This window comes from Cetorhinus maximus, chromosome 18 (genome assembly GCF_964194155.1).
Source record: "Cetorhinus maximus chromosome 18, sCetMax3.hap1.1, whole genome shotgun sequence".
In the NCBI taxonomy this organism is placed as follows: Eukaryota; Metazoa; Chordata; class Chondrichthyes; order Lamniformes; family Cetorhinidae; genus Cetorhinus; species Cetorhinus maximus.
The window spans coordinates 99,975,197-99,988,578 of NC_135896.1; the positions used below are offsets into that span (position 1 = coordinate 99,975,197).

Sequence of the window (13,382 nt, forward strand, 5' to 3'; positions counted from 1 at the left end):
TTATTTAATGTTTATCTGCTTTAGCAAACCTCGTCCCGCTCGTAGATGAGCTTTCCTGAAAAATGTAAAGGCCGCTTGGCCTTTTTGCCTGCCCGCCAACCGTAAACGTAAATTAGATTGTTAATGGCCTTAATAGGCCTTTTAATTATTGGCGGGTGTGCAGCCCACTCCAGCACGTGCCCACCGAACGAAATAATGTGAGACAGCGCGATGAAGTTAGGATGCACGCCCAACGTCATCGCGCGTCATTTTACGCTCGGGCGCGCGTCTGCATGCCGAGTGTAATACTCTGCCCATAGTTAACGTTTCAGGTTTGTGACCTTTCATGGGAACTAGTGTTCCCATGAAAGGTTACAGGCCTGAAACATTGGCCTGGATTTTCATTTGAGCCGGATTGATTTGACAGCCCTTTAAAAATAACGGATGGGTACCGATTCCGGGATTCTCGTCCCCTTTCCTGGGCCGTCTGATTTTTGGGATAGTTCCTGTTAAACGCCCGCACCTGGCACTCCTGACCTGACCGGCTCCATAGCTGAGATAGACATGTCCTACTCCTCCGCAATTTTCGTGGAGTCGGGCCAGGTTTTTAAGGAGTCATGGTTCACGGTCCCTCAGAGGAGTCATGAACCTTCATCTGCACGAGGGGTCCTTTTTAAAGGTGAGTTCGGAAGGTCCTCCTCATGCCCCCTATGCCAAGCTCTTCCTTTCCATCCACCCCCTCAAGCCCCTCATGCCCCCATTGCCAAGTTCTGCCCTTCCACCCACCCCCATGGACCCTCATGCTCCCCAAGCCAAGATATGGTAATTTGTTAGGAACTAGAGATTGTTTTAAGTAAGTTATATTTGTATTTGAGGGTGTTAGGAGCAAGATATAGCTTTAAGTTTAATTTATGTTCTTTCTTATTTGCGTGTTAAGAAAGGTGAAACCTGGAATAAAAACAGAATATGCTGGAAAAACTCAGCAGGTCTGACAGCATCTGTGGAGAGAGAAACAGAGTTAACATTTTGAGCCCGTGTGACTCTTCTTCAAAGCTTTGAAGAAGGGTCACACGGACTCATAGAGTCATAGAGGTCTACAGCACAGAAAAAGGCCCTTCGGCCCATCAAGTCTGCGCCAGTCAAACAAGTACCTAACTATTCTGATCCCATTTTCCAACACTAGGCCGATAGCTTTGTATGCCATGGCATCGCAATTGCACATCCAAATACTTCTTAAATGTTAAGAGGGTTTCTGCCTCTACCACCCTTTCAGGCAGTGAGTTCCAGATTCCCACCACCCTCTGGGTGAAAAAGTTCTTCCTCACATCCCCTCCAAACCTCCTGCTCCTTACCTTAAATCTATGCCCCCTGGTTATTGATCTCTCCACCAAGGGGAAAAGTTCCTTCCTGTCTACCCTATCTATGCCCCTCATAATTTTATACACTCGAAACGTCAGCTCTGTTTCTCTCTCCACAGGTGATGTTTTTCCAGCATTTTCTGTTTTTATTTCAGATTTCCAACATCCACAGTATTTTGCTTTTATCTGGGTGAAATCTGGGTTTGGTCTCAGTTTAGAGTTTTTGTGAGATGGAGCTGTCAAGTCTGGGGGCCTGTTTGTATACTTACATTTTTAATGAGGTTTTACCATCTTAAAGTGAAGAGCTGGGTAACCAAGGGGTGAGTAGTTTAAGGAAGCTGTTGCCTAGCAACAGGGGATCAAAGACAGAACCACAGGGATACAGGGAGAGATAAGAAAAAGCAGTTTTCAGTTTCAGTTGGTATGTGTATACCACAGAGTGAATCCGGAAAAAGGTCTAAGACTCTGTAGCTGGAAATGATGCCAGACTGTTAAGGAGCTCACATGTATTGCTCTAAAGTTAAAGTAATAGTGAATTTAGAGTGAGTTTGCTGGATATCTCAAGGGAAATACCAATTGTGGAAGGGCTTCTAGTGAATATTTGGAAGTCTACTGGAAAAGAAACCTCTTTGCAACTGAACCAGCTCTAGTCTTGGTGTGGAAAGAGTGGTACCTCTTCACTGGAGTGTTGGGCCTGTAAGGGTATTGCTGGGATAAAAGGGATAGTGTGAGTTTGAATCATTTTTTTCTTTGTATCTGTGTTGAAATCTTTACAACCTTTTTGTTGTCTACTGTAATATAGTTAATGTTTCATGTTTAATAAATGTTTTATCTTTTTGTTAAGAAGTTGACAGCAGATTCCTGTGAGTCTGTTTCAGTAAGTACCCTCCACAGTTAAAAAAAAATTATGATCTATCAAGCCAGGTTCCATTCTGGGATCTGACTTGTCCAGTAATAACATCAGCTGGGTCCAGAACAACATCCATGCCCATTGGTTCACGACAGTGCACAGTGGGTCAATAGTGTAAATAAAAACTTTTAAAAAAGTAATTCATTCATAACTTTCTTCCATGTTAAAAAAATCCAGCCATTTCGATACAAGCTAAGAGAGTCTCAATCATCTAAACCCTTTAAAGTATCCATAACAAAAACCATAAATCCTTGAAACCACTTAACACTGTGTAAACAAACATTGTGAAATTGACAGTAGAGATTAGAGAGACTGAGCTGTCAATCAAAGAATATTTTCTCTGAAGCTTGAGTGTCTCAACGAAAGTAACAGTTGCCTGGGCTCTCAGCCAAGCCTCATTATGTATGATGGCTGAGACACTAGACATCCATTAAGCTTTCCCAATGTGGGCAGGCTGAATAGGGAATTTTCCCAACTCCCACAACCCTCCTTGAGGATGAAAATCCAGGTCATTAACTCTTTCTCTCCACAAATGCAGCCTGACCTGCTGAGTATTTCCAGCATTTTTTGTTTGCTTTTCTTTCAGATTTCCAGCATGCACAGCATTTTGCTTTTGAATTACATGAAATGGACTTAATTATCCAAGCCCTCCATTACAGGCGTCTGTGGCTGAAGCATGTAGTGTTGACAGGATTCACTGCAGCGGCTCACCGTGCTTACTTTGACAGCACCATTTCAGCCCTGTACCATTAGGCAACAAAATGGACAAGAATTGAAATGTCATTGGAACAATATCGCTTCCAAGTTTCTCTCATTCCTCACTTGAACAAATATCACAGTTCTCTCATTGTCACTAGGTCAAAACCTGGAACTTCCTATCTAACAAATTCTGGAGGCACCTTTATCACAGGTCTTCATGGGTTCCAGGAGAAGGCTCACCAACACTTGTGGATAACTAGAGGTGGGGAATAAATGTGGCTTTCTCAGTATCACTCCAATCCCATGAACACATTAAAAAAAAACTTTCCGAAAAGCAGTTCATGGGTGATAAACACTGACAGGAGCATTGCATAAATTAATGGGATGTTTCATCTGTTTCAGGTGAGTTTTGAATCATAGCTTTAGACAATTATTACACAAAACTTACACAAGATATTATCCCTTACAATCACATATTCTTGCTAGGGGAAAAACAGATATTAACCTTAACTGTAAGAGTACATGCAGATCCATCCAAAATAAGAAATTTTGTCTGAAGCACCTTTAGCATTACTCTGAGATATCAAAAGTTTGAATCTCCACAATACCTTAACACAATACATTTGAAGGTTGTTCTTTTTAATATATTTTATTTAATTTAACAGAAAGACAATCCAATTGAACCTACTTTTTTGTTATTTAAGCTTTGCTTTGTCATTATTTATCACAGGTGCGTTTTTCCACTTTAAAGCAAAACATTATATTTGAAATGATAAGGTTATAGCTAAATTGATAATCTGTAGAATGCTACATTGGAATGGAATTCAAAATACTTAACAACTTAAAAAAATTCTTTTCATTCGATTCCCTTGTTGTTTCCTCGCTTTACATGCCATTTACAGTTAAGCCTCCGTGAATTTCTCTGCAGCCACTGTCATCAATTACCTGATGTGAGTAAACCCAGGTTCCTTTTAACAGAGACAATAGTCTAGATTTTCCAATTGGCATTTGTTTAACATCGGCAATAACCTATTTATTTTAAACGGGTTCACATGATGTTAAAGTAAAGCCGAATGAAATATATACATTGGAGCATTTCACTTCCACATTGTAATACAAGCAGCAGTCTGAGTGAGAAAAGACAACTGAGGGAGTCGATATATGAGTGAACCACGACGTAAAACTTATAACCCTTCCAACTTTCACCAAGCAAGTTCAAGAATAAAGTCTTATGAGTCAATCTGATCAATTCAATATGTTACATTAGGTCCAAAAACAAAGCACAGTTAATAAAAATGATAACATTTAACACACATTGAGTGTCTGGATGAGATTAATTTCTATCAAGGCCACAGGACACCAATGTTTTGCAATTAGAGTAGATTTGTGCAGCAGAACCCCGGAATGCTACAGCACAGAATTGAAGCATTTGTTGTCGGCACTGATGATTTTCTTCATGAGTCAATTATTCTGATTCAAGCAATTATTTAATTCCTTTTTGAAAGTATTCTACTTCAGTGATGGATTATGGCAGATAAATTCACATTCCAACCACCCACTGAGTGAAGGGATTTAAAAAAAAAATCCTCTCCCCTTTAATTCTTCGATTAGCTTAACTTTGTTTCCATTGTTTTGGAAAAGGGGCATAATCTATCACTATTGAACCTATCGTAAATTTTAATTATCTTGTAGACCTCTCAAATCACTCTCAACTTTTTCTCTGGCCTCTCTCTATGGCTGCGAACATCCTAATGGAGCTATTAGATCTTTCAATAACTTCCAAATTTATACACAATACTCCAATTGTGGCCTAATTACAATCTTTTACAAATCAACATTACTTTCTTGCTTCTGTATTTTATGCCTCTAGGCACAACAATAGGGCTTTAATTTGCCTGTTTTGTTGCCTTATCTACTAGGGCTATTGCTTCAATGTTTTTTGTGTCTATGCACCAAGACCCTCTGCTCTCTAACCCATTGAAAAGCTTTCCATTTAAAGCATATCTTCTTTTGCCTATTTTTATTTCCAAAGGATATAACTTCATCTTTTCTATATTGAACTGCATCTGCCACTTATCTGACCAGCATGCTTGACTATCTATATCTTCTTGCAGTTATTCACAATCCGCCTTGCCTCCCCACCAACTGCATGTTAGAAGGAAATGTTCCTTTAAAGAGCTAGTCTAGGCCTTTTCTGTGGACATGAGAGTAGCTCCTTGGAACATCACTTTTCCACATCTTTCCGATCTAAGAGATTCCCCGAATTTGCTTTCTGCTCTCCAATCATCTCTATTCCTCTGAATGCCATGTGCGATCACTTTTCCTCTAAATTTCATCAAAATGCTTTATATTTTTTAAAAAAAATCAATATAAGCTTGTTATTTCTTTAAAGAATTCTATAAAGTGGGCCAAGCATGACCTGTCTTTTAGAAATTTGTTCACCAACCCTGACCAACTCATGTCTAAATCCTCAGTAATTTAATTCTATTAGACTGCAGTAGAATAGCACGACTGAAATAAGACAAATTGGCCTATGTTTTTCTGGCTTACTTAGTGTCTACTTTTTCGTTGCAGACAAGTCAAATTTTCCAACGTCAACGTCCTTAAGCACAGTTTCTATTTCATATAATGTGCAAAAATTATAGTTCGAGCCTCTACTATTTATTTTGCCCAACTCCCCTCAGGATCCTTGGGCAATGCTATTTCTCCATCACTTTGTCGACATTAAGTTTGAATAATGAGTAACATTTTTGTTTGCTCCATTGGTTTTGTTGGCGCTTCATTGACTGTAAATCGCTTCGGGGCATTTGGTGGCCATGAAAGGTGCTCCAAAATGCTTTTTTCTTTTATCATTTCTTTTTGGATATTTATCTCTCAGTTTCATGTTGAACACCTGGAATTTAAATGATTTGATGTATTTACCTTCATTTCAGCATTTTTGTGTCAATTTTAAGCAGGGAACTTGGATTAAAAAAATAGTAGCAATGTCATATTTGGTTAGATGCTAAATTTCATAAAAATTGACACTGTGTGCACCTATGTTTTTAAAATATTATCCTGATCCATGTTTGCCCCATAAAATGTGGGATGTTTTAAAAATTGGCCTGAAATTAGCCTCCGACTGGAGCAACTTGAGCTCCAGGTTTTGGAGCTTGAGCAGCAGCAGGGGGCGCTACAGTGCATTCACGAGACTGAGAGGTTTGTGGGTAGCACGTTTCAGGATGTGGTTACTCCGCAATTTAAGGAAGTGCGAGCAGAGAGGGAATGGGGACCAGGCAGGTAGTCAGGGAGTCCCCCTGAGTGCATCTCAATCGCAAACCCCTGTTTCTCGGCCTTGGAAAATGGTGAGAGTGACGGTTCCTCTGTGGAGGCCAACCAGAGCCAAGACCATGGCACTGTGGGTGGTCCAGCTGCTCAGGGTGGGAGGAAGAAGTCTGGAAGGGCAATAGTGGTAGGGGATTCGTTAGTGAGGGGAGTAGACAGGCGCTTCTGCAGCCGTATACGTGACTCCAGGATGGTATGTTGCCTCCCGGGTGCCAGGGTCAAGGATGTCATGGAATGGCTGTAGGACATTCTGAAGGGGGAGGGTGAACAGCCAGAGGTCATGGTCCATGTTGGGACCAATGAAATAGGAAGAAAGGGAAATGAGGTCCTGCAAGCAGACTTTAGGGAGTTAGGTAGGAAATTAAAAAGCAGGACTTCAAAGGTAGTAATCTCCGGATTACTCCCAGTGCCAAGCAGTAGTGAGCATCGGAACAGTAGGACAGAGCAGATGAATGTGTGGCTGGAGAGATGGTGCAGGAGGGAGGGCTTTAAATTCCTGAGGCATTTGAACCGTTTCTGGGTGAGGTGGGACCTGTAAAAGTTGGACGGGTTACATCTGAACAGGAATGGGACCAACATCCTCGCGGGGAGGTTTGCAAATGCTGTTGGGGTGGATTTAAACTAAATTGGCAGGGGAATAAGATCCTGAAAAGTACTTCAGAGGGGAGAAAAAGTTAAAATGCTAGTAAGTGAGTCTGGAAGGCAGAGGAAACATAGGCTGGATAAGAAAGAAGTGAATTTAACAAGGCTAAACGGAATATATTTTAATGCAAGAAGCCTGAGGAATAAGACAGACGAGCTGAGGGCACAGATAGGCACATGGGAATATGATATCATAACTATGACCGAGACTTGGTTAAAAGGGCAGGATTGGCAGCTCAACATTCCTGGTTCTAGGGTATTCAGATGAGATAGAGAGGGGGCTAGAAGAGTGGGAGGGGGTGGGTTCGCAATTGATCAAGGAATCAATTATAGCTGTGAGGAGGGATGATATCTTGGAAGAATCATCAAATAAGACCATATGGGTAGAAGTAAAAAACACAAAAGGGGCAAACACACTAAAGGCCCCCAAACAGTCAGGGAGATATAGAGGACCAAATATGTAATCAAATTTCAGAGAAGCGTAAGAATAATAGCGCAGCGATAGTAGGGGATTTTAACTACCAAAATATTAACTGGGATAGTTTAAGTGTGCCAGGTAGGGAAGGGGAAAAATTATTAAGTTGCAACCAGGAGAACCTTTTTAGCCAGTACATAGAAAGCCCAACAAGGGAGGGGGCAGTTCTGGATTTAATATTCAGGAATCAGCCGGGACACTTGGAAGGCATATCAGTAGGGGAGCATTTTGGAGATAGTGACCATAGCTCAGTTAGATTTAGGATAGTTATGGAAAAAGATAAGGTTGGGCCAGGAATAAAAATTCTAAACTGGGGAAAGGCTAATTTGACTAAGATGAGATATGATTTGGCCCAAGTGGACTGGGAGCAGCTACTTGCAGATAAAACTGTGTCAGAGCAATGGGAGACATTCAAGGTGGAAATAGCGAGAGCACAGGGCAAATATGTTCCTGTAAAGACAAAGGGAGGGACCAAGTCCCGAGACCCTGGATGTCAAGGAATATAAAGGTTAGGATTAAGAAAAAAAGAGAAGCTTATGGCAGATACCGAGGGCTCAATACGGCAGAGTCCCTAGAGGAGTATAAAAAGTGCAGGGGGGAACTTAAAAAGGAAATTAGGAAAGCTAAGAGAGTTAATGAGAAAACATTGGTGAGTAGAATAAAGGAAAACCCAAAGGAGTTTTTTAAATCTATAAAGAGCAAGAGAATAACGAGGGAAAGAATAGGGTCAATTAGGGACCAGAGAGGTAATCTGCGTGTGGACTGGAAGATGTGGGTACAGTCCTCAATGAATACTTTGCGTCGGTCTTCACAATGGAAAAGGATAACACAGATATAGACATCAGGGTGGAGGACTGTGAACTATTAGAGGAAATTAACATAGAGAGAGAGAGGAGGTACTAGCGGGTTTATCGGCCTTAAAAGTGGATAAATCCGCAGGCCCAGATGATATGTATCCCAGGCTGTTGAGGGAGGAAAGGGAAGAGATATCAGGGGCCCTGGCAGTAATTTTCAAATCCTCTCTGGCCACAGGTGAGGTGCCAGAGGACTGGAGGACGGCTAATGTTGTCCCATTGTTAAAAAAGGGAGGAAGGGATAGACCAGGAAATTACAGACCTGTCAGTCTAACCTCGGTGGTGGGGAAGTTGCAAGAAAGAAATCTGAGGGACAGAATATATCTGCATTTGGAGACACATAGATTAATCAGGGATAGTCAGCATGGATTTATTAAGGGAAGGTCGTGTTTGACAAATTTGATCGCATTTTTTGAGGAGGTAACCAGGAGTATTGATGAGGGTAATGCATTTGATGTAGCCTACATGGACTTTAGCAAGGCTTTTGATAAGGTCCCTCATGGCAGACTGGTCAAGAAAGTAAGGGCCCATGGGATCCAAGGCAAAGTGGCACATTGGATCCAAAATTGGCTGAGAGGCAGAAAGCAGAGGGTGATGGTAGAGGGATGTTTCTGTGACTGGAAGTCTGTTTCCAGTGGGGTTCCACAGGGCTCGGTGCTGGGGCCCTTGCTGTTTGAGGTGTAGATAAATGATTTGGATTTAAATGTAGGGGGTATGATCAGGAGGTTTGCGGGTGACATCTTAGTAAGGTGGTAAATAGTGAGGAGGATAGCTGTAAACTGCAGGAGGATATCAATGGACAGGTCAGGTGGGCAGAGCAGTGGCAAATGGAATTCAACCCGGAAAAGTGTAAGCTATTGCACTCGGGGAGGGCTAACAAGGCAAGGGATTACACTATGGGCAGAATTTTGCTGTCGGTGAGCAGAGGGCGGGGCCCACTCGCCAACGTGTAAAATGATGCGGGATGACATTGGGCGGAACCCCTGACATCATCCCGCCCCATTTAAATTTTCAGGAAGGCGGGGGCGCAGCGAAATCAGCTATGGGCCCGCTGACCTGTCAATGGCCAATTGAGGCCGTTGACAGGATCAATTAAACAATTAAAGGACCTGCCCGTCCAACCTTAAGGTTGGCGGGTTGGCCAGGAGCCCCGGCGGGGAATAGAAAAAACATGAAACCTCATCCACTGGCGGGATGAGGTTTCATGTAGGGTTTTAAAAAGTTTAATAAAGTTACAGTGTAAATTATGAATATGTCCCATCTCATGTGACATTCACATGACGGGGACATGTTAGGGAATTTTTTTTTTTCTATCTTGAATCTTTTTCAAAGTGGAAGTGATCTCCCTGAGGCTGCACTTAGCCTCAGGGAAATGTGCGGTCATTTGTGCACATGCGAGAAAGAGTGCACACTCACTTTTCGGGAATCCCCCCAGCCCGCACAGGAAGCCCATAGCGCTTCCCGCCGGACGTCACGCTGGGCGGGCCTTAATTGGCCCGCCCACGTAAAATGGCGGCGGGGCCCACTTCTCCGGCGGGGATCAGCTCCCCGCCCGCCGGAGATTGGGTTGGACGAAGGTTGAGAGGGGATCTGATAGAGGTGTATAAGATTATGAGGGACATAGATAGGGTGGCTAGGAAGGCACTTTTTCCATTAGTAGAGGGGTCAAAAGCCAGGGGGCATAGATTTAAGGTAAGAGGTAGAAGGTTAAGAGGGGAGTTGAGGAGAAATTTTTTTCACCCAGAGAGAAGTGGCAGTCTGGAACTCACTGCCTGAACGGGTGGTTGAGTCAGAAACTCTTGTAATATTTAACAAGTATGTAGATATTCACTCGTGTTGCCATAGCTCCAGGGCTATGGGCCAAGCGCTGGAAAATGGGATTAGTGTAGTCAGATCTTTGTTGACCGGCACAGACACGATGGGCCGAATGGCCTCCTTCTGTGCTGTAAATGTCTGAGTCTAAATATTAACTATGGTCTGAAGTTATTCTACACTGAGTTTTAAATTTAAAATTTGTATTTTTTTAATGATTTGTGTTTGATTATCACTAGTCCACATATATTTGACACATGTTGCACTATTATTCAATGTTCTGCACACTTGTTTTCAAGCAATGCAATATTTCAGATATAGCAGCCTTTCCTCATTCATTCATTGAATGTTCTAGAAAAGAGAGCACATTTCCTGCATTCTGAGAAAGGCATTTGCACAGATCCCCAACATGCCTCTCAGTGCTATCATGCAATTCTCTCACTCTGAAGTTATTGTCCACACACCTAGACTGCCATTCTTACTCTGATACGAATAACAGCCACCTTATCAAAGATAAAAGCAAAATACTGCGGATGCTGGAAATCTGAAATAAAAACAGAAAATGCTGGAAAAACTCAGCAGGTCTGACAGCATCTGTGGAGCGAGAAACAGAGTTAACGTTTCGAGTCCGCATGACTCTGAGGAAGGGTAATACAGACTCAAAACGTTAACTCTGTTTCTCTCGCTACAGATGCTGTCGGGCCTGCTGAGTTTTTCCAGCATTTTCTGTTTTCATTACACCTTATCAAAGCTCTGATTCAGTGGAATATTTTACTTTTGGTGTGTGAAATAAGTGGAAAAGGAAAGCCATACTTAAAATGAGTTTATTTATAAAACTGGTAAAGTTACAAGGAAAATAATCTAGATCTATATCAGGCAGTGTTACATTACTATTAATGAGATCATGTTACTTTTATGACTACTGCACTAAAAGGATAATCAAAATCTATTTCAGGTAGTGCTGCATTATCATTAGTGAGATCATGCTACTTATTTGGTAACTGCAATAAATCCATTAAATTATTTCAGTGGTATGCCCCGCACCATGGAGGGGCCTTTAAACTGTCAGAAACAGAATTGTTTAACCAAACAGCATCACTTTTTATTTTTGTTTTGTGTACAGAGTTATCCGTGGTGATGCTTTGCAGTAAATTTTCTCTTGTGGGTGAAGAAGGAGGATTAATAAAAAAACTGCAATAATTATAAAGAATTATGGCAGGAGTTCATCACAATCCACATTCTTAATCATGTATGACAAACGTTGTTAGAAAAGCTGTCAAGCCTTTTCTCAGTGAAGAAACACCAGTAAATTGCAGTAATAAAAAATAATTTGATTTCTTTTCAATGAATTTTTAATCTGGTCCATCTTTTTTGTTTGTTTTCAACTTAATGTGTATTGTGAGCGATATTTTCAAACAATTTATTCAGTGATATGGAGCAGAATGTCGCACAGACGATGAAGGCTGAATAGTTACTTTAACATTGGTAATATGGACAGAGGAAATATACTTTAAAAACGAAAAGAAAACATTGAAATGGGCGCTGTGAAGGCTCACCTGGTTAGAGCATTAAGTAGCAGAGTTATAAAGACCAGGGGAGGAATCGTCCCAGAGTTGCACCAAGTGTGGTAGCGGGTGGGAAAAACCATTTTAACCACCGGCTGCAATGGCAGGTTCCACACCGTGTTGTCCCATTCCCGGTGCATCCTGCCTCATTAATAATGCATTCCTGGGAAACACACCGGATTGCTGGCAGGGCAGCCTCAGATTCGCCCGCCCTGATTTCACCTCAGGCGTTCAGTACTCTGGGCGCCATATTTAAAGGTCACCCCTGCACAGAGCTGGCTCTCTCTAAGGGATCGGAAGCTGCTGCAAAATCATGGCTGCCAAAGGGAGGAAACATGCTATCCCCAAATTCAGTGACGCCTCCCTCGGGCGCCTACTGGAAGCAGAGGAGGTCAGCCGTGAAGTCCTCCCCACCTGCTCTGCGTGAAGACTAGCAAGCAAGGTGACAAATCTAGAATGGGAGGAGGTGGCAGTGGTGGTCAGCGCCAACACCCTGCAAAAGACGCGGGCTACCCAGTGCCGCAAGAGGATGAATAATCTCCTCTATTCCGCCAGGGTAAGTCACTCTTCTCATCACTCTCAACTCACACACTCTCAAACCAATCACACATCCACAGGGATCTCGCTCACTGCCAGTTCAAGGGCCATCACCATTCACTCTCTCACACACACCTTCATCTGCCCTGCAGAGTGTGTCCTCATCCTGTCCATGGCACCACTCACCACCTACACATACCAGTCATCCTTATCACCTGGCCTGGCAGGTGTCCTGCTTACATGCCCTCCATCTGTATTCATGGTGGACAAGCTGTCACACAACAAGAGGGAGAGGTCACAGACTGTTGGAGAAATGCCTGACATCAAGGTCCTCGCAGACTTTGAAAATAGAGCCATCCAGCTGGCCGATGAGGGTCTGGACCGTTCCTGTGCTGATGATGAGGTCAGCGGTGCTCAACCAAGTGAGGATCCAGCAGTGCAACATCCATCAGACAACCATGCTGTGAGTGAGTTCCCATGTTCCTCAGTCCCCTGCCATGCACTGATTATCTCCCCTTGCTTACGCAGGCACATCTGGGAAACAGCTGAGGGGTCCACCAGCCAAGTCCTCGACTCAAGCCCCAAAGACATCTCAGAAGGAGAATCAGATGACGCCCCAATTGAAGACTTGTCACAGCGTCACCCACACCCTCCACCAGCACAGAGACGCACACCTCAGTGGGGTCTAGTCCTAGAGTAGCCTTGGGGTCACAATCTGGTGAGCACATCACACTGTCTTATCCACAGTAGGTGGCGGCAGTGACTTCCCAGTTTTCTAGCACTTGGAGGACTGCTGGAGGCCATAAATCTGCTGAGTCTGAGTCAGGTGAGGAGCCTCTGGACTTGGTCATATTTCAGTTGCTGGAGCTGCAAACATGAGCTGGGGAACATCAGGAAGGGATGTCCGGTGCACTCCTCAGATTGCAAGGCACAATGAATGAGTCTATCCACCTTCAGTCTGAGGTGATAGCCAGCATTGCAACGCACCGAGGTCAACACTGGTAGGATGGCGGCCACCATGGAGACCTTGGTGCAGGACATCGGTCCTGAACTGTTGCGTGGGCTGAGCTCCATACTGATGCCATGGTTGGCCTCCAATAGTGACAACGCGAGAGGGATGAGGGGCAGCGTCATCTCACTCCAACTTCCCCTTCTCCTCAAGGGGTCAGCCAGGGGCCCTCGGGCACCCATAGGGAGGAGGATCAGCAGGTGCACAATCCGGGGCGA

At 43.3% G+C, this 13,382-nt stretch overlaps 1 protein-coding gene across 3 annotated transcripts in view; it reads right to left on the reverse strand.

Moving 5' to 3' along the window:
- Window positions 1–13,382, reverse strand: part of LOC144693399 (RNA-binding protein Nova-1) — a 272,828-nt gene that overhangs the window by 29,537 nt on the left and 229,909 nt on the right. The window contains exon 5 of one of the 3 annotated variants that reach the window (XM_078563278.1): window positions 1,848–3,202. The exons of the other annotated variants lie outside the window; for them this stretch is intronic. Within the exon in view, the coding sequence (XP_078419404.1) occupies window positions 3,152–3,202 (51 nt within the window). The 3' untranslated portion in view covers window positions 1,848–3,151. Of the gene's footprint in view, window positions 1–1,847; window positions 3,203–13,382 lie in introns of those variants that run through there. 3 annotated transcript variants of the gene reach the window in all.